The sequence below is a fragment of the Triturus cristatus genome, chromosome 1_2 (assembly GCF_964204655.1).
Source record: "Triturus cristatus chromosome 1_2, aTriCri1.1, whole genome shotgun sequence".
Lineage (NCBI taxonomy): Eukaryota > Metazoa > Chordata > Amphibia > Caudata > Salamandridae > Triturus > Triturus cristatus.
In genome coordinates this window covers 433884253-433904949 of record NC_140580.1, presented here as the reverse complement: position 1 = coordinate 433904949, position 20697 = coordinate 433884253, and the positions used below count along the sequence as shown (strand labels likewise).

Here is a 20697-nt window from a genome sequence, read left to right as displayed (position 1 = left end):
CGAAACAGAGGTGGACTAGACAAGTGTCATTTCAGCCCTTTACAATAATTAAAGTAAGTACCAACTGCTGCTTGTAACCAACTACAATATTCTTCTATTACGGATCTGGGATTGGTGAAATAGCAGTTGGAACTGGTCATATCAATCTCTATCTGTAGCTTATATATCCTTCTTGGATATGTGAATTAAGGCCATGCATACGCTAAATTAGTTTACTTTTAAATCAAGTGTAAAGGTTTCATTTGATGACTTCAGACAGCTTATTCTTTATAAACTAAAGGACTTTGTAACTTGTTCTTTGTCCATTTAATTCAATTTGTTCTGAGCATTTGTATCAGCAGAGTTATTGAATCATCTTTTTCACAAGGCATTGTGTTTTTAATATATTCAAAAGTCTCCGTATGGAGCATAACTATCAGATTGTCAATCACAGGCAAGGTGGTGGATCTTATAGCAAGGAACAGGAGCTAAAGCAGTGGCAGGTGAGAATCAAGTCCCCTAAAGCCCCCTCCATCTACTGAACTGCCACCACAGTAGGACGAATACCTTCACATCATGTATGTGAGGAGATGGGAGCCTCAAATGACATCTTGTACAGCACAGGACACATTCTGGGTAGTATATAGGGAATAGAGTATGGAGTAGTCTTCCCACATCCCACACCCACCATCTACAAGTGGCCATCACTTCTTGCCGACGAAAACATGGATGAAGCCTGTACAAGAGACAAGGGATTGACTTCCAACTCACAAAGACACTAAGACCTGTAGCCACCAGGGCCTTGCTCATGAGCAAAGAGTTACGATGTACTCTACGATTACTGCCAGTCTAGTAGGGCAGGGAGATTAGCACCTCATTGCTTGAAGTAGAGGCAACGGTTCCTCAGTCTCCTCCAAACACCACAGACTCTCGTGCCATGTTGACCTGTTTGAAGCAGTAAGTCTCACCACATCCGGTCAGTCTATTGAGAAGTACTCGATTAAATGCAATATCACTTTGTTATGAGTTATAATAGCGGAGACTGTCATCATCAGCAATGTCGGATGGCAACAAAACAATCATTCTACATGGGAGGAGCAAAGCAAAGTTCAAGCGGTCATAGAGTACCACCCACAACCAGAACCAGAACAGAGCCCCAGTCCACCCAGCTTCTCAAATTAATGGCTGGTTACTTTACTTAGTGCAATGGACAATGATTTACTGATAATAGGGCATCCCCCTATCAACAAACGCAGTGTGAAGAGACTGAATCTTTGTTGTATGTCAAGGTATATCAGCTATTTAAAAGCTACAACAGACTGATTCTTTTCCACAGAATAGAAGAAACTAAGGTAGAAAAATACAGTCAGGTGAATGCTTACCAATGCGGTCTCATGAGTCTGTGGACTTTTAAAGTTCACAATATCCAACGTAAGAATTTTTTTGATGCGAACTATATCTGCATCTCTTGCAGCGCGCAGCAAAGAGTGACCCTTGAATTCATCTAGAAAGGCAAAAATGAACAAAGTCAATTCAAATAAGCATGGAACAAGGATAAATTGCCTTTGGAAGTTAAGACTTGCTTACGCTCCTCATAGGCAATGAATATGATCAAGCTACTCAGAAAACAAACTTTGATAATTCAAGCAAAGACTGATACACAATACATTTCTTTCCAGAGAAGATTCTGAATAATGAAACAGCTCTTCCTTTCTACGTTTTACCCCCTCGCCAACAACCCTCAAGATGCATCTGTTGAGGGAGTTGTCGTCTCAGACACCCTTGTTGCCCAACAGCAAATTGACTGCAGCCAAGTACTAAGGCAATATGCTGGGCTCTTTTCTTTAATCCCTGGTCAGAAAAACTAGTAGGGACAACCTACCAGTCAAAAACAAAATATATAGACAGTCCAACCAAGTAAATTGAAGAATCAGAGCTGAAATCAGCATTATGCTGGAACTAGGGGTGATTGAACCTTCTGAGAATCCCTGGGCCAGTCCAGTGGTCTTAGTTCCCAAACCTCTGGGAGGACAACCAGAGCGGAGGTTTTATGTGGACTACAGATGCCTCAATGCTGTCACTAAGATAGATTCACACCACATTCCAGGAGCAGGTGAGCTCATTGGCAGGATAGGGGCAGCCAAATTTCTCAGTACTTTTGATTTGACATCAGAGTACTGGCAGTTTGGATCGACCCATGGAGCAAAAGAGAAGTCAGCATTGTCCACTTCAGATGGGGATTACTAGTTTACTCTGATACCCTTTGAAGAAAGCCCCTGCCACCTTCCAAAGGCTGGTGAACAAAGTCCTGGCTGCTGCTGGGATTTTTAGTGCAGCATATCTTGATATTGCGGTCTTTAGTTCTGTAGGAAAGTGCTCTTTTTTTGATATTGTAGGAAGCTGGCTCTGTATGCGATATCACTAGGTGGTAATACAGGGCACAGAGTTCAGGGGTTCCCCAAAACTGTACAGGGCTCAATGTAAAATCCAAAGTGGTCTATTAGTGGTAGTGTGAGCGAGCAGCCGTAGGTTTAACAGAAGAGTGTAAGACATTTATTGCACACACATGATCAATAATGGACACACGACGCAAGAAGGAGATCCAGACCAATTATATGAAATTATACTTGGTTTGTATTTTATTTTAAAAGACATGGGTCTTTGTAATAAGGTAAGTAAGTTTTTAATTAAAAATCATTTTCACTTTCAAAAATCAACACTTAAAAAGGATAAAGTTACTTACCCAGTAAACGTTTGTTCTTGGCATGTAAAGCTGTAGATTCACATGCTTTGCATACTCCTGCCATCTAGTGTTGGGTCCAGATGTTTGCAGTTTGTTTTTCTTCGAAGAAGTCTTTTCCAGTCACGAGGATTCCTCCCTTCGGTGATACTGCGTATGGGCATCGACTCCATTGTTAGATTGTTTTCCCACAGAGGCTGAGAATGGCCTTAGAAAGAGTATGTATATATACTAAAGAGAACTGCAGCAGCTACAGGTACCCGGGGAGGCGGGTGGGCACATGTGAATCTACAGCTGTACATGCCAAAAACAGACATTTACTGGGAAAGTAACGTTATCCATTCGAGGCATGTGAGCTGTAGATCACATGCTTTGCATAGACTATATAGCAGTAATCTCCCAAAGCGGTGGCTAACCTGTAGCTGTTGGAGTTGTCTGGTATAGTGTTTTAAGTACTAGTACTGCTTGGCCCACATTAGCTTGTTGTCTCACTAACACATCTACACAGTAGTGTTTTGTGAATGTGTGCGGTGTAGACCATGTTGCAGTTTTGCAAATGTCCACTATGGGAATGTTTCCTAAGGAAGCCATAGTAGCCCCTATCTTACGAGTGGAATGCGCTCTAGGGGGTATAGTTAAAGTTCTCTTTGCTTTTGCATAACAGGTTTCAATACATTTAACACTCCACCTTGCCATACCGGATTTAAAGATAGAATTGCCCTTATGCGGTGGTGCAAAAGCAACAAAAAGTTGTTTGGTCTATCGAAATGATTGTGTTCTTTCGATGTAGTATAAGAGTGCTCGTCTGACATCTAGGGTGTGTAGAGCTCTTTCTGCAAAAGAATCAGGTTGAGGGAAGAAAACTGATAATTCTACCGACTGATTTATGTGAAATGCTGAGACTACTTTATGTAGAAATTTAGGGTTTGTGCGCAGAACCACTTTATCCCTATGCAGTTGGGAAAATGGTTCTTCTATGGTTAGTGCCTGTAGTTCACTCACTCTCCTTAGCGACGTGATTGCCCCCAACTGTGAAAGTATGGGAGGAGAACCTGAGGGTGAAGTTCCCACTCGTGTACTTGCTGCCTCTGTCTGCAGTGGAGGTCTGCAATCTGGTTGTTCACTCCTGGGAGGTGTTCCGCTAGGAGCCAGATTTTGTGGTAAATGGCCCACTTCCAAATGTCCTGGGCTAAGTGGGACTGTTGGAGAGTGTGTGTCCTCCGTTTTTGTATGTAGTACATGGCTTTGCCAACCAGGCGTGTTTGACATGCCTTGAGAGCTAGAAAGATTGCAAGCAGCTCTAAATGTTTGATGAGGAGCAACTTATGCCATGGGCTCCATAGGCCTTGCACTGTGTGGTGCTGAAGATGAACTCCCCAACCAGTGAGGGATGCGTCCGCTGTTAGTACTGTCTGTGGAACCGGGTCTATAAAGGACCGTCCTTTAGATACATTTTGTGTGTTCCACCACTGCAGAGAGCGGGGAGTACGGCCATTTACCAACACTAGATCGTTTAACAGACCCTGTGATTGGTTCCACTGACTCGCTAAACATTCTTGAAGGTGACGCATGTGGAGCCTGGCATGGGGAACAATCATAATGCAAGATGCCAACATTCATAGTAGTTGCATATACACCCGCGCTGGAAGCGAGTGATTGGATTAAAACAGGAGAACTAGAGCCTGAATCTTGTGAATTCTGGCTGTGATGGGAAAAGCCAGAGCCTTTTTTCCATTTAGGGTGGCTCCTAGATAGTTTTGAGTAGTTGCAAGTTGGAGATGTGATTTTAGCACATTGACTGTGAACCCCAGTCGACGTAGTAACATAATTGTTCTGTGGGTATGCTGGCGACATTTTGGATATGTGCTGGCTTTGATGAGCCAGTCGGCCCAAGTAAGGAAAGACATGGATGTGTTGTCTTCTTAGGTGAGCAGCGACTACCGCCAGACACTTTGTGAAGACTCTGGGGGCAGAGGTGACTCCGAACGGGAGAACCTTGAACTGGTAATGTTGACCCACTACCACAAATCTGAGAAATTTGCGAGGAGCAGGATGGGTTGGAATATGGCAGTAGACGACCTTTAAGTCGAGTTTCGACAAAGTCGCCCTGGCTAAAACAAGAGCTGAAACCAGTAATTTTCTGAGATCAACTGGAATGAATGGAAGAATCCTTCTCAATATTTTCAGAGTGTAGAAAGAGGCAAATGTGACCTGATTAACATGGCCCTCAAAGGAGAGCATGGAGTCAAATGTGACACCCAGGTTTTTTACCTTGTTTTTTGGATTGGGTAGCGAACCCAACTCTGAGGGCCACAGAGCAAGGGCCCAAAAGTTTGTGTGGTTGCCAAAAGGTAAGACTTCAGTCTTACAAGCATTCAGCTTCGGACAATTAGAGGACATCCAGTCCCCCACCAGGCGAAGACAGGTATGGAACTGTGCCGCTGTATCGTCTGGAGAACCTGTCACTGAGACCACAATCTGGGTATCATCTGCATACGAGATAGCAGAGAAACCCAAATATCTAGTGCACTCTGTCTTAGGGCTGTTAGGCCTGCTAGAGGGGTGACGTACCTATGCTGCCAGGCAGTGTTAGCCATGTCGACTTTGTCGTTTTTGTCCCTCACAGGGGCATGCAGGTTGCAAGGGCAGTGGCATTGTCTCAGTAAGGTGGGGGGTCCCAAGGGAACCTCTTCAGTTCTCAGGTGCTAGGTACCCAGGGTATAGTTACCAGGGACTTACAGGGAGCAGAAGTACCAATTGGGAGTCTGTTTAGGGAAGGAGCACTGCCACATTGTAGCTGGTTGGCAGGGACCCTGTGCACTACATCTGAAACCACATCAAAACCAGGCAAAAAGTGGGGGACTAACCATGCAAAAGAGGCTCTTTCTCACAGACCTGGCCACCCCCACTTTTTGCCTGGAACCGGATGCAATTTTGACAGAAGTGCTATGGGTTCCTGTTATCCAGGTCCCCAGTGCCAGATCTCATTCCCTAAAAACTGTACAATTGGTCCCTCAATTGGCCATACCTTTAGACCTCCTGTAAGTCTCTAGTAAATGGTACATCAAGTACCCAAAGCATGGGTACTAAAGAGTGTCCCTAAGGGCTGCAGCATGTATTGTGCCACCCTAAGGGGCCCTCATCTAACTCATGCAGACCGCCATTGCAAGCTGCGGGTCTTGGTGCAGATAAAAGTGAAATACGACATGGCACACATCCCTGTGTGCTATGACTTCAGACACTGCATGTATTATAGGTAGGCCTTACAACACTAAGGCTGGGTGCACTATACTACACATGTGGACATATAGGCAATAGCAAATATGCCCCGTCATGTCCAAGTCAATTCTTAGATATCACAAGTGAACAGGGAAGCCATTTTATGTACATGTGCTGGACAATGGTAAAAACGAGTTTCCCAGCTACATGATGGCTTCACTGAAATGTATGGTGTTTGGCATCATACACCTTGTATTAATGTAACCTCACTTATTCCAGTGGTGGATTTATTAGTACATGTAACTAGAGGGCACCTTGGAGGTGCCCACTGAAAATCTACCAGCCTCTAGTGTGCTGGCTGACTGGTGTCGACCAGCCTGCCACCACAGACAGGTTTCTGACCCCCTTTAGGAGAGAGTCTATGCTTTTTGAGGGCAGAAACAATGCTTGTTCTGGCTGGAGGTGTTGTCACCTCTTCGAAGCAGGATGGCTAAGTAAACGGCATATCAAAGCGGAAGGCTTCAAAGGCCTGTGCCACCTTTGATATGTTGCTACTGCTTCACCAGACAGGGGAAATACCAACCCTGCCCTGGGCAAACATTAGCTCCCGGACAGGTGGGAAATTAGATATACAGGGAGGCGTGGTGCACTACCAGGCCAGTCACACCCCTACGGTGAGTCGCCTGATGTGCCCCTCTTTTGGACAATTGCACCATCTTGCTGATGGCATATTTAGGAACTTTGGGACAGGGTTATGCCCACATACCACAAGAAGTGGTCATACGGGGGGTGTAGTGACCCCAAGTGTAAGTAGCCAATTGGCTACCACCCTTCACTCTCCTCACCAAGTCTAGTAATTAGGGGAGTCCCTGGCAACAGGAAAGCAGAATTTGTCGACCTAAGAAGGACGACAACGAAGAACAAGAACTGAGGAACAGCAACTGACTTGGTGTCAACTCTCCACACAATTGTGCCAAAGACAACTCAATATGTTGCTGCTCTGCCTCCTGAGGCCTGCTACCACTTTAAGGAGCAACCAGCATCTCCTGTGGAGTAGCGGATCTACTTCCCTGCAGGTACCCAAGACGAACCAAGAGGAATCCGGACTGCCGAAAACTGAAAAGCACTACTGCACCTCCAGCCCGGGTTTAAGTGGGCCAAAGTTGCCAGCGAAGTCCTGAGACCCTCCAGACTCAAAGTCCACCTCAGGTTTGCCCAGATTAGACGCCCAGTCGCAGTTCCTTTGTGCAGGCCCCCTCAGCCACAAGTGTCTCCAGAAGCACGGACCCGATGCCTAAAAACAACACTGCACCAGAGCCCCACAGCCCGAGGAGAAGTTGAAAGATGGTGTACCTACGTGCCAGAGCATCTCTAGGACCGAGCCTACCTGAGGGTTTGGCCAGACTGCCCCCCCAGTCCCAGCTTGCTGCCTGTTTTTCCCAGTACCGCTTCCACTGAAACCAATGGGGCACCTGAAGCTGAAAAGCTCCTCTGCATCCGGACGCCCCTGAGCCTACCAAGGTTCTCGGTAGGCTGTGTCTGGTGCAGATAAAAATGCAAGTCGACATGTTACACATCCACGAGGGCCATGTCCCCTAACACTGCATGTTATATTTGTAAGCCATCCCTACAGCAGGCCTGATATCCCTAAGGTAGTGTGCTGGATATTACAATGCGAGGGCATACCTGCATGAGCAAATATGCCCCTGTAATGGTCAATCCTATTAACGCCAGTGCAAATGGACAGGGAACCCATTTTAAAACGTGCTGGACACTGGTGAAAACTAGTTCCCCAGCTACATGAGGACTGAAAACAGGGATGTTTGGTATCAAACATCTCGTATTGATAAACTCACACTGATTCTAGTGACGGATTTACCAATACATGCACATAGAGGGCATGTAGAAAAGTGGCTCTGTATATACTGTTCCCAAATAGGTACAGTGTGTACAGAGTCCACAGCCCCCAGAGGTTTGGCAGAGGCTAAAGTTAGATATAACCTTACTGTCTAAAGTGGTAGCTTCGTCGAGCAGTAAGGCAGTACCAGAGGACAGTGTAAAGCATTAGTTGTACACACTCAGCTGAACTCTAGGCCAATGGTTTGTATATAAAAATATATGGTTGTTTTATTTTAGAACCAACAATAGGTATCAAAATATAGTTTCTCAGAATGAGATGCTTTAGTTAAATACTTTACAAAAGGCAATTGACTTGGAATGCAATAGTTACAGTTTGTTGCAATAGGCAACACAATTTCAAACACAATAATACATTGAGCTCAATTGGAATTTTAAGTTATATGCAATTGATTACTTTCAGGATTACTTTTCTAACTCCAGGACTGGATCCTAGATTCAGTCCTGGGACAGTTCTTGGAATCAAGTGAGTAAATAAGTTTTAGTTACTGTTGTGATTTTTAAGCAATATTTTGCTATTTTAAAAGTTGACACTTAGAAACTTTTTCTAATCAAATTACCAATGTTATCCTACGGAAGGATATTCACTTAGCAGGTAAGTAGGGTTATGGTTACTTTTTCTAGGTCAGTGTTGGATCCTGGATCCAGCACGAGTGTACCACCTGTAAGCAGTTGAGAAACTGCGTTTAAGTTATACAGGGGCTTTTTAACGAATATATACAAGTTTGCAAAATCGACACTTAGAAGAAAGTTCACAGAAAAACAGTCAATGGTTTCCTATGGAAGAAAATTCAAGTTACGGGTAAAGTATGTTCCCGTTACTTTTGTAATCCAGCGCTGGGCTCCTGGGCTCCTAGGCTCAGTACTGGGACATCTATCTAAAACAGGTAAGTAATTACATTTTCACAGTTGGTACGATTTTTAAAGAATATTTGTAGTTCGCAAAAATCGACACTTAGAAGAAATTTCCCAGAAAAACAGTCAATGGTTTCCTATGGAAGAAAATTGAGTTAGTGGTAAGTACGGTCGTAAGTACTTTTCGGGGTCAGTGCTGGGCACCAATATCCAGCACTGGGATCTATCCTAATAGCAGGTGAGTATTTCCGTTACTCGGTTGATTTTAGGTGAATATTTTAAAGTTTAGAAACTCCACACTTTGAAGAAATTTCCGAAGCCGGTCAATGTTACCCTATGGAAGAAAAGTGAATTATCGGCTTTTGGGTAAGTACTCGACTGGCAGAGTGAAGGTTCTTGGCATAGACTCAGGGGTCTCCCAGGGTCAGGTAAGTACAGTTGTTACACCCTCAGCTGCACAGGGGCAGCCGGGTGCAGAGTGAGTTAGGCCCAATGTTATCCTATGGGAGGCAGGGGGCCTTTGGTTGGTGGCTGCTGACTAGCAGGCCACGCGGCTGTGGGAGCTGGGCTCCAGGTCACTTGCTCTGGGCAAATGGGGAAGTAGGTAGGAGTAGAAGTTGCACTGCCAGGGCCACTCGGGTGGCTGGGTGCAGGGTGCTTTTGAGCCTTCGGGTGCTCAATGGATTGCAATGGAAAAGCTCAAGGACGAACAAAGGCTGCAAGCTCGGGGACGAAGATTCTTCAGGTGCCACCACCACTTCGAGAGGTAAGTTGGGTAGTTGGAGAATAAGTAGGTACCCAGGAGTCAGGCACAGGGGGCCGCAGGGTGCCGGGGTATCTTTTGGTGTTGGGAAATCTTACCCTCTGTTGATCGAGGTTGGGGTGGTCCCTGGTTCTGAGGCTGCAGGCATCGTCAGGAGCGTCAAGGTGGGTCCTTGGGTGCCAGATTCGGGGTCACAGTCGCCGGGGAGACGTCCTCGGGGTCTTTGTCCACTCCAGCACAGGCCAGGCTTGGCGGGTGCAGAGTGTGCAGGGTTCACGGTTCCTGGCTGATGCCAGGGGTTAGATACTTGCTTTGAGCGGAGCCACTGCTCGTGGGAGTCCCAGATACTCAGTCACAAGGTAGCCAGGTCCTCCGGGGTTTGTGAGGTTGCTGGCCACAGGAGGTGCCGGGATTTAGCAGGTTCGAGGGTCGACAGGCCGGGAGGGCTGGGGCCAAAGCAGTTGGTGTCTTCCTCTTCTTAGCAGCTGCACGGCAGGTCTTCTTTCTTGTTGATCTTCTTTGCCGTTTTGGAATCTGGAATCTGAGGAAGGAAGGCTCAGGGTGCCCCTAAATATTACATTTAGGGGCGTTACAGGTAGGTAAAGGGCAGGGACCACTGGGTCCCTGTCCTGGGGTGGGTACACCCCCTATCCTGCCACTCTCCTGTGGGAGGGGGGCAGTAGCCTAGTCCTGATTGGGCAGGGCTCCCCATCTTCAAGATGGCGAGAGCCCGGGATGTGTTTCACCTCGCCTCCCCCACCTGAGGGGTGGGGTTTGCAGAGGCTGGCACACCCCCTGTCCTTCCTTGGGGTTTCCGGCCAGTCTTCCCACCAGAGTGGGGGTTTAGAACCGGTAGGGGCCAGTTGCTGAGTACAGCAAGTGGCCTGGAGAAGCTCACAAAGGCGGCATGCCTTTGAAGCTTCCCCTGCCCATCCTGGGGGAGGAGACCTAGCACCTCGCCCAGGATGTGCATTGTTGCAGGCCCAGTTGAGCGGATGGCTCTCTACCCAGGAGTCCAGCAACATGTCTGCTGTGTGGCAGCCTAGGTAGCCCCTCAGACCAGACGTGGATTGTAGGTTCGGTTCAGGGGGCATCTCTAAGATGCCCTCTGTCGTGCATTGTACATTAAATCCTGCACTGGCATCAGTGCGGGTTTAATGTGCTGAGAAGTTTGATACCAAACTTCAGTCTTCAGTGGAGCTGTGGAGTTCGTGTTTGACGAGCTCCTAGCACCATATACTTTTAAATGGCAGCACTGCACTTACAGTGCCCAGGAATCGACCTGGGTACTGTGGGGGCACAAGGCTCATGCTCCTGTGCCCACACCACTGGCATAGGGCACCAAGCTAGAGGGGTGGCTGATGTATGCCAGGGCAGTGTATGTTGTGGGCATGGTACACAGGGATATGTGCCATGTCGACTCGGTTTTGTCCTGTACCCAGACACTCAGCCTGCAAGGGCAGTGCGTTTGTGTTAGGGTACAGGGTCTCTAAGGGTGGCACAATAAGCGTTGCAGCCCTTAGAGGCATTCCCTGGTCACAAGGCCCTGGGTACCATTTACCAGGGGCTGACATGTGGCCAGGGTTTACCAATTTGGGTTTTAGGGAAGGAACATAGGCCCTGGGCACCTGATTGGCAGGAGTCCAGGGCACACTCATTCAGCAAAAAGTGGGGGCATACCATGCAAGATGGCACTTTCTCTCAGGGCACCTTAGAGGTGGCCCCTGAAAACCTAACAGCCTCTGTTGTGCTCGCTGACTGGTTTCGGCCAGCCTGCCATCGAAACACTGTTCTGATCTCCTAGGGCGACAGCCTCTGCTTTCAGGAGGCCCAGAACAAAAGCCTGTACAGGAACAGGGTGTAAGCACCTGCTCCTCACCCCCACAGGATGACCTGCTGATTAGCCTCCCCACGCCAGCAAGCTTCAAAGAGCTGCTGCCTTTGGAATGCAAGTCTGGCTCCCCTCACAGGAAAGGAAGCCGCCCCCCTCCCTTTGCCCAGGATCCCCTTGGCACCTGGACAGGCAGAACATTTGGCTAATCAGGTAGGCGTGCCATCTACAGGCAACTACCAACCCTAAGCTGGACTACACTGAGGTAGACACAATTTTTCAAAAGTAGCCATCTTTGTGATGGCATACTTAGGAACTCTAGGACAGGGTTATGCCCACTTCCCACGTGAAGTGGTCATATAGGGGGCATAGTGACCCCAAGGTACAGTAGCTCATTGGCTACTACCCTACACTCTTCTAACGCCCCTAAATTCAGTATTTAGGAGAGTCTCTGGCACCAGAGAAGCAGATCCCGATGAGCTACGAAGAGAAAAGACACCAAAGAGCAGCAAAAGCAGAGAAGAAAGAAAAAGCAGCTGACCTGGCACCAGCCCCGCCGGCCTCTCTGCATCTCTCGTCAAACACTGCACCAAAGTCGACTCGTTCTGAAAGTGTTGACGCCAGAAACTTGGGAGGACTGCCTACCTTCTATAAAGAACCAAGACCTCCCATGGGACAGCAGAACTGTTCCCTGCATCTCACAGCAACTCCGAAAGAAAGGACTTGAAGCGCTCTGGAACCGCCAAAACCGGCCACCTAAAGCCACCACTGCACCAGTCGCTCAAGCCAAAGTTGAAGTGGGCCAATGTTGCCAACAAGTTCCCTCAGCATTCCAGAGCCCGAGTTCATGGTGGTTTCATCCCTCGCGGAGCCTCAGAGGTCACCTGCAGCCTCTGCATGCAGGCCCCTTCAACTGCGACTGTTTCGGTAAGGAAAAACCTAACACCTAAGGACACCTCTGCACCCGTCGCCCCTGGGTTGTGGAGAAGAGGACCAAAGGTGTCTCTACGTCCCCGAGCATCGAGAGGCCAGAGTCCCGCTGTTTGTTCACCCCGACTGGCCACCTAACCAGAGCCTGTAGCCTCCTTTCACAGAGACCAATCTCCATAGAATAACATTGGGCACCTGCCGCGGTTTTGCAGCCGCAAAAACAACAATTGATGGACAGAATGCAGAACAATGTCATACATTCTCCCCAGTACAGAGATCTGGGCCTAAATCCATCGTTTTTTTGCTCACCATGCCATTCCAGTTTGAACCCAGCCATATGCAAATCAGTCTTGACCCTGTGCCCCATGGGAACAGTCCAGCCCGAACTGCCAAGCCAGGTCCTCCCTGGACTGGAAACAAGCATCCTAGGACCGGTTTCGGGCTTTCAGCCCTCGTCAGCCAGGATAGCTTGATTCCAGTGGCATGGAGAGCAAGGGACTCACGTCTGAGCATACCCTTCCCACTCGGGGTGACAAATGCAAAAACAACAATTGATGGACAGAATGCAGAACAATGTCATACATTCTCCCCAGTACAGAGATCTGGGCCTAAATCCATCGTTTTTTTGCTCACCATGCCATTCCAGTTTGAACCCAGCCATATGCAAATCAGTCTTGACCCTGTGCCCCATGGGAACAGTCCAGCCCGAACTGCCAAGCCAGGTCCTCCCTGGACTGGAAACAAGCATCCTAGGACCGGTTTCGGGCTTTCAGCCCTCGTCAGCCAGGATAGCTTGATTCCAGTGGCATGGAGAGCAAGGGACTCACGTCTGAGCATACCCTTCCCACTCGGGGTGACAAATGCAAAAACAACAATTGATGGACAGAATGCAGAACAATGTCATACATTCTCCCCAGTACAGAGATCTGGGCCTAAATCCATCGTTTTTTTGCTCACCATGCCATTCCAGTTTGAACCCAGCCATATGCAAATCAGTCTTGACCCTGTGCCCCATGGGAACAGTCCAGCCCGAACTGCCAAGCCAGGTCCTCCCTGGACTAGAAACAAGCATCCTAGGACCGGTTTCGGGCTTTCAGCCCTCGTCAGCCAGGATAGCTTGATTCCAGTGGCATGGAGAGCAAGGGACTCACGTCTGAGCATACCCTTCCCACTCGGGGTGACAAATGCAAAAACAACAATTGATGGACAGAATGCAGAACAATGTCATACATTCTCCCCAGTACAGAGATCTGGGCCTAAATCCATCGTTTTTTTGCTCACCATGCCATTCCAGTTTGAACCCAGCCATATGCAAATCAGTCTTGACCCTGTGCCCCATGGGAACAGTCCAGCCCGAACTGCCAAGCCAGGTCCTCCCTGGACTGGAAACAAGCATCCTAGGACCGGTTTCGGGCTTTCAGCCCTCGTCAGCCAGGATAGCTTGATTCCAGTGGCATGGAGAGCAAGGGACTCACGTCTGAGCATACCCTTCCCACTCGGGGTGACAAATGCAAAAACAACAATTGATGGACAGAATGCAGAACAATGTCATACATTCTCCCCAGTACAGAGATCTGGGCCTAAATCCATCGTTTTTTTGCTCACCATGCCATTCCAGTTTGAACCCAGCCATATGCAAATCAGTCTTGACCCTGTGCCCCATGGGAACAGTCCAGCCCGAACTGCCAAGCCAGGTCCTCCCTGGACTGGAAACAAGCATCCTAGGACCGGTTTCGGGCTTTCAGCCCTCGTCAGCCAGGATAGCTTGATTCCAGTGGCATGGAGAGCAAGGGACTCACGTCTGAGCATACCCTTCCCACTCGGGGTGACAAATGCAAAAACAACAATTGATGGACAGAATGCAGAACAATGTCATACATTCTCCCCAGTACAGAGATCTGGGCCTAAATCCATCGTTTTTTTGCTCACCATGCCATTCCAGTTTGAACCCAGCCATATGCAAATCAGTCTTGACCCTGTGCCCCATGGGAACAGTCCAGCCCGAACTGCCAAGCCAGGTCCTCCCTGGACTGGAAACAAGCATCCTAGGACCGGTTTCGGGCTTTCAGCCCTCGTCAGCCAGGATAGCTTGATTCCAGTGGCATGGAGAGCAAGGGACTCACGTCTGAGCATACCCTTCCCACTCGGGGTGACAAATGCAAAAACAACAATTGATGGACAGAATGCAGAACAATGTCATACATTCTCCCCAGTACAGAGATCTGGGCCTAAATCCATCGTTTTTTTGCTCACCATGCCATTCCAGTTTGAACCCAGCCATATGCAAATCAGTCTTGACCCTGTGCCCCATGGGAACAGTCCAGCCCGAACTGCCAAGCCAGGTCCTCCCTGGACTGGAAACAAGCATCCTAGGACCGGTTTCGGGCTTTCAGCCCTCGTCAGCCAGGATAGCTTGATTCCAGTGGCATGGAGAGCAAGGGACTCACGTCTGAGCATACCCTTCCCACTCGGGGTGACAAATGCAAAAACAACAATTGATGGACAGAATGCAGAACAATGTCATACATTCTCCCCAGTACAGAGATCTGGGCCTAAATCCATCGTTTTTTTGCTCACCATGCCATTCCAGTTTGAACCCAGCCATATGCAAATCAGTCTTGACCCTGTGCCCCATGGGAACAGTCCAGCCCGAACTGCCAAGCCAGGTCCTCCCTGGACTGGAAACAAGCATCCTAGGACCGGTTTCGGGCTTTCAGCCCTCGTCAGCCAGGATAGCTTGATTCCAGTGGCATGGAGAGCAAGGGACTCACGTCTGAGCATACCCTTCCCACTCGGGGTGACAAATGCAAAAACAACAATTGATGGACAGAATGCAGAACAATGTCATACATTCTCCCCAGTACAGAGATCTGGGCCTAAATCCATCGTTTTTTTGCTCACCATGCCATTCCAGTTTGAACCCAGCCATATGCAAATCAGTCTTGACCCTGTGCCCCATGGGAACAGTCCAGCCCGAACTGCCAAGCCAGGTCCTCCCTGGACTGGAAACAAGCATCCTAGGTTTTGCAGCCTGCACATGGCCGCCCTCGTGCCGCTGGTGGTGTACTGATGATGCGGTCTTGGACCCTGCCCACCACTCACCTTAACTCCTGGAGACTGTTCCCGTAAGCTGCTGCACTATACCCATTTGCAAAACTTGTTCTTCCTTCCACAGTATAACATTGCAGAACTCAAAAATGTCAGTGTCCTCATTTTGAACTGCAAAGAATTCATAATTAAAAACGTACTTACCTGAACGATTTTTCTATGATGCCTCAACATATATATAGATACTTGCTATTTTTAAAAATTAGCGTGGATCTCCTTCTTGAGTCGTGTGCGTCATTATTACATAATTGTGTGTATTTGCAGATGTCTTGCGCTCCTCTCTGTTAAGCCTAAGGCTGCTCAACCACATTACCCCTATTAGAGCACCTTGGGATTGCTAGAGCAAGCCCCAGTCCATTTATAAGGGAACCCCTGGACTCTACACGGTATATCAGATTATGGATATATCACATAAAGATACAGCTTCCAACAGTACCCCAAAGTCATTTTCCCCAAAAAATACATTAAGTTGGCAACTGAAGCCACATTCCTTTAACATATAGATTACAGCAATACTATACAGAATGGCCAGCCTAAACCTTGCTAATTCCCCTGAAAGCAACACTCCATAAGCCAGTCTGCAAAAAGATTTCAGTACATCATATCTGTCCTTATGCCCATAGGTTGTATCTTCGACTGTCGTTCGGTATGCAAGACTGTATGCACTACCTAGAATGCTATTCACCAAAATAAACCTTAATATTGGTTACAAAATTTTCGGTTCTCAGGCAGTAAGCGATTACTATGAAGCCAAGCCTGCACAAGCCATATACCACCAATTCACAAAGTCATCCTCTCCAAACAGGTTCTCTGTTAACGTGTCAACAGTTTGGGTTCGTTTTTCAGTATATAACCAATAGGTCACGTCAATCTTCACTGTCAGTAGGTAGCTCAAACACCATTACTTAAAACACCTTATGTAAGATGTGCCCCTTAGCTTTAACATGGCTGTATGAGTTTTCGTCTATTAAAAAAACGTAATCTATTTCTGAAGATCATATTTCTGAAGAATCTAATCCTGTTTTATGGTTTTGCATCTGTCTGCTCATTCGATTACTCTGCCGTCCTCCTGCCAGGGTGTTGACAGATTAGACATATGACCAAAATGAATCAAATTAACATCCAAGACAATTCTATCTTTAAATATTGTCATTCCAACTGATCTAGCATCTCATCTTTTGTTGATATTCCAAGCAGGAAAAAACAGGCTTTAACATATGAGACTGGACAAAACAATATTGGGAATTCCAGGCCAAGCCAAGTTGTTCGCTTCAATTTTAGTTAGCACTCTCTATTTCATTAGAAACAATAATCACTATAGTTTAATTTCAACTATTTTACTCACATGGCATTTGCTCCTTTAATTCAGCAGTGGGAGCCAAATCTATGGCACTTTTGTTATGGCAGTTGAGTAGGGTTGGATCAGCACCGCGGCTTAATAGGAGACCGCACACTTCCACTCTGTTTTTAGACGCTGCTTCATGCAATGGAGTAAACTGCCAAAGGTCCATGGCATTTACACATGCACCATGCTGAAAAGAAAACATTCATATCTCACAATCCATTACCTAACAAAACAATTATAGGCAAAAATGATACATGTCATTGCAGGCTAACCACGGTGTCTAGAGCAAAGGTTTTACCAGCACTCTTTTCATGGACTTATGAGGTTTGTTTGTATATACAATGGGTGAACCCAATTATCCCCAAATGCTCCCAAGTTTTGGCAGGCAGAAAAATAAAACTGAGAAGGCAGTAAAGTAGGGAAACCAGATTTCAAATCCAGGTCTCCAGCCTATGCCGTCTGCCACTTATGTCCCTAACGAGGAAGGCAAAGATAAGGCTTCGAAGAGGGAGGAATTAAGCAGAACTGCCACTAATATGACTAGAAGAATAACTTAAGAGCAGCCCTCAGACCTACGTTCTTTTAAAGCAAAGAAACCTCATAACCTCACCCAACATTTTCTGAATTGAAAATGAACTGACAGACCTGCAAAAGAAGTTCTGTTACTTCATAATGGCCGTAGGAACATGCATTGTGCAGAGGAACTAAATCCCTGAAAAACAAAAATGAAAACATCACAACAAATAAGTGTTCTGGTGCTTGCAAATGCAGATGTTGTAATTACCATAAACCAAAACTACAGTAAACGCTTAATGGAAATTAGCACACTAAATCATACACTGTATTGCAAGGGGTACCTAAGCAAGAAAAGTATTTTCGGTGTCTCTGCTGTGATCATTTTCTACATTTTACTATTTACAATTCTTGAGCAATTAGGATTCATTTTAGTCATGTGTCCTTTAAAAAAAAAAAAAAAGATGTATGCACTGTTAACAGTGGCAACATTTACTCAGTTTGCAACAATACTGCGTTTTAAGTGGAAGACGATGTTCAAGAAAAACGAGTAATAAAGCAAAACAAATACCCTGTTGAATATCATGGTGGGAGTTACAATAATAAAGTAAGAAGCCATAGCAAAATATCACACTTACAAACTGGAGGCCATGTATATGTCATGAGAGGTAAAGGATGTTAGGTGATCACCATTGAGTGGAACAAAGGAAGTTAGAGTTTAGGTGCCCATGATGCAGCACTGGGTATCAGAGATGTTAACATTTGTGAAAGCATAACGTATTTATCTATTTTTTTATTCAATATTTTTGTACAGCACTAGAGCACCCAGAAGGTTATCCAGAGAACTCATTAAGCAAGGGATTTTGGATGCAATAGAAGAATAAAACGTATTATGTTACTTATCCTGTTCCCATCTGTCCGTTTCATGTACAGCATAGATTCACATGCTTTGCAATTCCTGCCATCTAATTTTGGGTTGAGACTGCTGCAACTTGCTTTTCTTCAAAGATGCCTTTCAAGTAACAAGGTATCCGTGACTCATCCTCTGGTAGTGGGTATAGACACCACGCTAACATTATTTTTCGCACAGCAGGTGAGAGTAGATATAGAGTTGTGAGTAAGAATGAATAGTGACTGTGTGTGTTGTATGAATAATTGTATAGGTTTAAGATATCTGTAGCAAACACTGGCTTCGGGGGAGGAAATTGGTCTCAAGTGAATCAACAGCTTTACATCCAACAAACAGAGGCATACAGGGTAAATAACAATCTGTTTGTAGCTTGTGTAATTGTAGATGCACATGCTCTGAATCAACTGTAAAACAGTATTTTTCTGGGCAGTAGCTAGCCAGTAGATAGTGCAATGGTCTAAATCGGAGTCCTTAATGCTGAAGGTTGGGGGGGGGGGGGGGGGGCGGGGGGGGTAAAACATGGAGGTCTGTTGTGCCCTGAATGTCTTTGAGGAACGGCAAGGTAGGTGAATGGCTAAAACTCCCAAATGGTTGGTGTGGAAATCCCGTTGATGAGGTGGCCAGAGACCATGGACTGTCATGTCAAAGATGAGTGCCCCCACCCCCCAGCAAGTGATGCGTCTGTGATGATGGTTTCTTGTGGAACTGGGTCTGCAGAGAGAGTAGGAGCCTTTGACCTGGTGTTGAGATAGCACTGGTCCTATGGCCCCTTTGCGAAGGAGTGCCTGGACCTCTTTTTGTAGTAGGGCGAGGTGTTCTGGGATGAGGATGTGTATGCAGGTGGGATTTTTGGTGGGGGGATGAGGTGAGCGCGAGGCAGTAGCCGTGCTCGACAAAGGACAGAACCCACTGGTTTGAATATGCTACTTACCAGTATGCATCTGTTCTTGGCATGTAGGGCTGCTGACATTCATATCTGTGCATAGATCACCGCCTAGTGTTGGGTCTGGATGTTTGCACGTTGTTGTCCTGGAAGAGTCTTCGAAGTATCCTGGGATAGGTGACTCCTCCCCTGGACTACAGTGCGCATGGGCATCCTCTCCATCCTCAGATTGTTTTTCGCCATTGTGGCAGTGATGGAGTAGATACAGAAAGTGATGACCATGCTTTACAGTAATTCTGAGAGCTGCAGCTGCTACAGGCGCCGGGGAGGAGGGAGGGCGATATGAATGTCAGCAGCCCTACATGCCAAGAACAGATGCATACTGGTAAGTAGCACATTCAGTTCGAGGCATGTGGGCTGCTGAATTCATATCTGTGCATAGAATATATAGCAGTGCCCTCTTATTAGCAGCGGCTACCAGTGCCAGCTGCAGCGGTCTGAAAAAGAGTTTTGAGAACAGCCTGTCCTACAGCTGCCTGCTGTTTTGATTGCACATCTACACAATAGTGTTTGGTAAATGTATGTGTAGAGGACCAGGTGGCTGCTCTACATATGTCATGCAAAGGAATGTTTCCTAGGAAAGCCATGGAGGCCCCTAACTTACGTGTTGAGTGGGCTCGTGGGGGAATCGTTAAAGTGCGTTTAGCCTTTTGATAGCAAATTTGAATACATTTAACGATCCATCTGGCTATACCTGCTTTGGAGATAGCGTTACCTTTGTGGTGTGGGGCAAAGGCAACGAAAAGTTGATTTGTTTTCCTAAAGGGTTTGGTCCTGTCGATATAATACATGAAGGCCGTTTTTACATCTAGTGTATGGAGTGCCCTTTCTGCGACAGTTTGTGGGTTTTGAAAGAAAACAGGCAGTTCAATAGTTTGATTCATGTGGAACTGAGATACCACCTTGGGCATGAATTTGGGGTTGGTACGTAGTACGACCCTGTTGGCGTGAACCTGTATAAATGGCTCTTGGACGGTTAGTGCCTGGAGTTCACTAACTCTTCGTAAAGAAGTTATCGCTACTAGGAAAGCTACTTTCCAGGTAAGGAATTGAATCTCGCATGAGTGTAGAGGTTCAAAGGGTGGACCCATCAGGCGTGTGAGGACCAAGTTGAGGTTCCACATTGGGGCTGGTGGGTGGCTAGGTGGAATGACTCGTTTGAGTCCTTCCAAGAATGCTTTGATGGCAGGCACTCTGAATAGAGAGGTGCTGCCTGGTTTGTAGATCGGCTGATATTGCGGTCAAATGGACACGTATAGAGGTGTACGCCAGATTGCATCGGTATAGGTGTAATAGGTAACAAATAATGTTTTGGATGGATGCGTCTAGCGGGTTAATGTCATTATTATTACAATAAATGACGAACCTCTTCCATTTGGCTGCATAGCAAGCTCTGGTAGTGGGTCTCCTGGCCTCCTTAATGATGTCCATACAGTCAGGTGGCAGGTTTAGGTAGCCAAACTCTAGGACTTCAGGAGCCAGATTGCCAGGTTCAGCTGTTGCGGATCTGGGTACTGAATCTCTCCATGGTTCTGCGTCAAATGCTCGGGTTTGACCCGCAGCCTTTGATGCGGCACCACGGAAAGTTCGAGAAAGGTGGTGTACCACGGCTGGCGTGCCCACGTTGGAGCAACCAGGACGAGT

At 46.9% G+C, this 20697-nt stretch overlaps 1 protein-coding gene across 2 annotated transcripts in view; it reads right to left on the bottom strand.

Moving 5' to 3' along the window:
* Positions 1-20697, bottom strand: part of TNKS2 (tankyrase 2) — a 689601-nt gene that overhangs the window by 573177 nt on the left and 95727 nt on the right. For both annotated transcript variants that reach the window (XM_085605833.1, XM_085605841.1), the window contains exons 7-9: positions 17333-17399; positions 16688-16874; positions 1362-1483 (exon numbers count right to left, since the gene is read on the bottom strand). In XM_085605833.1, the coding sequence (XP_085461959.1) occupies positions 1362-1483; positions 16688-16874; positions 17333-17399 (376 nt within the window). The remainder of the gene's footprint in view (positions 1-1361; positions 1484-16687; positions 16875-17332; positions 17400-20697) is intronic.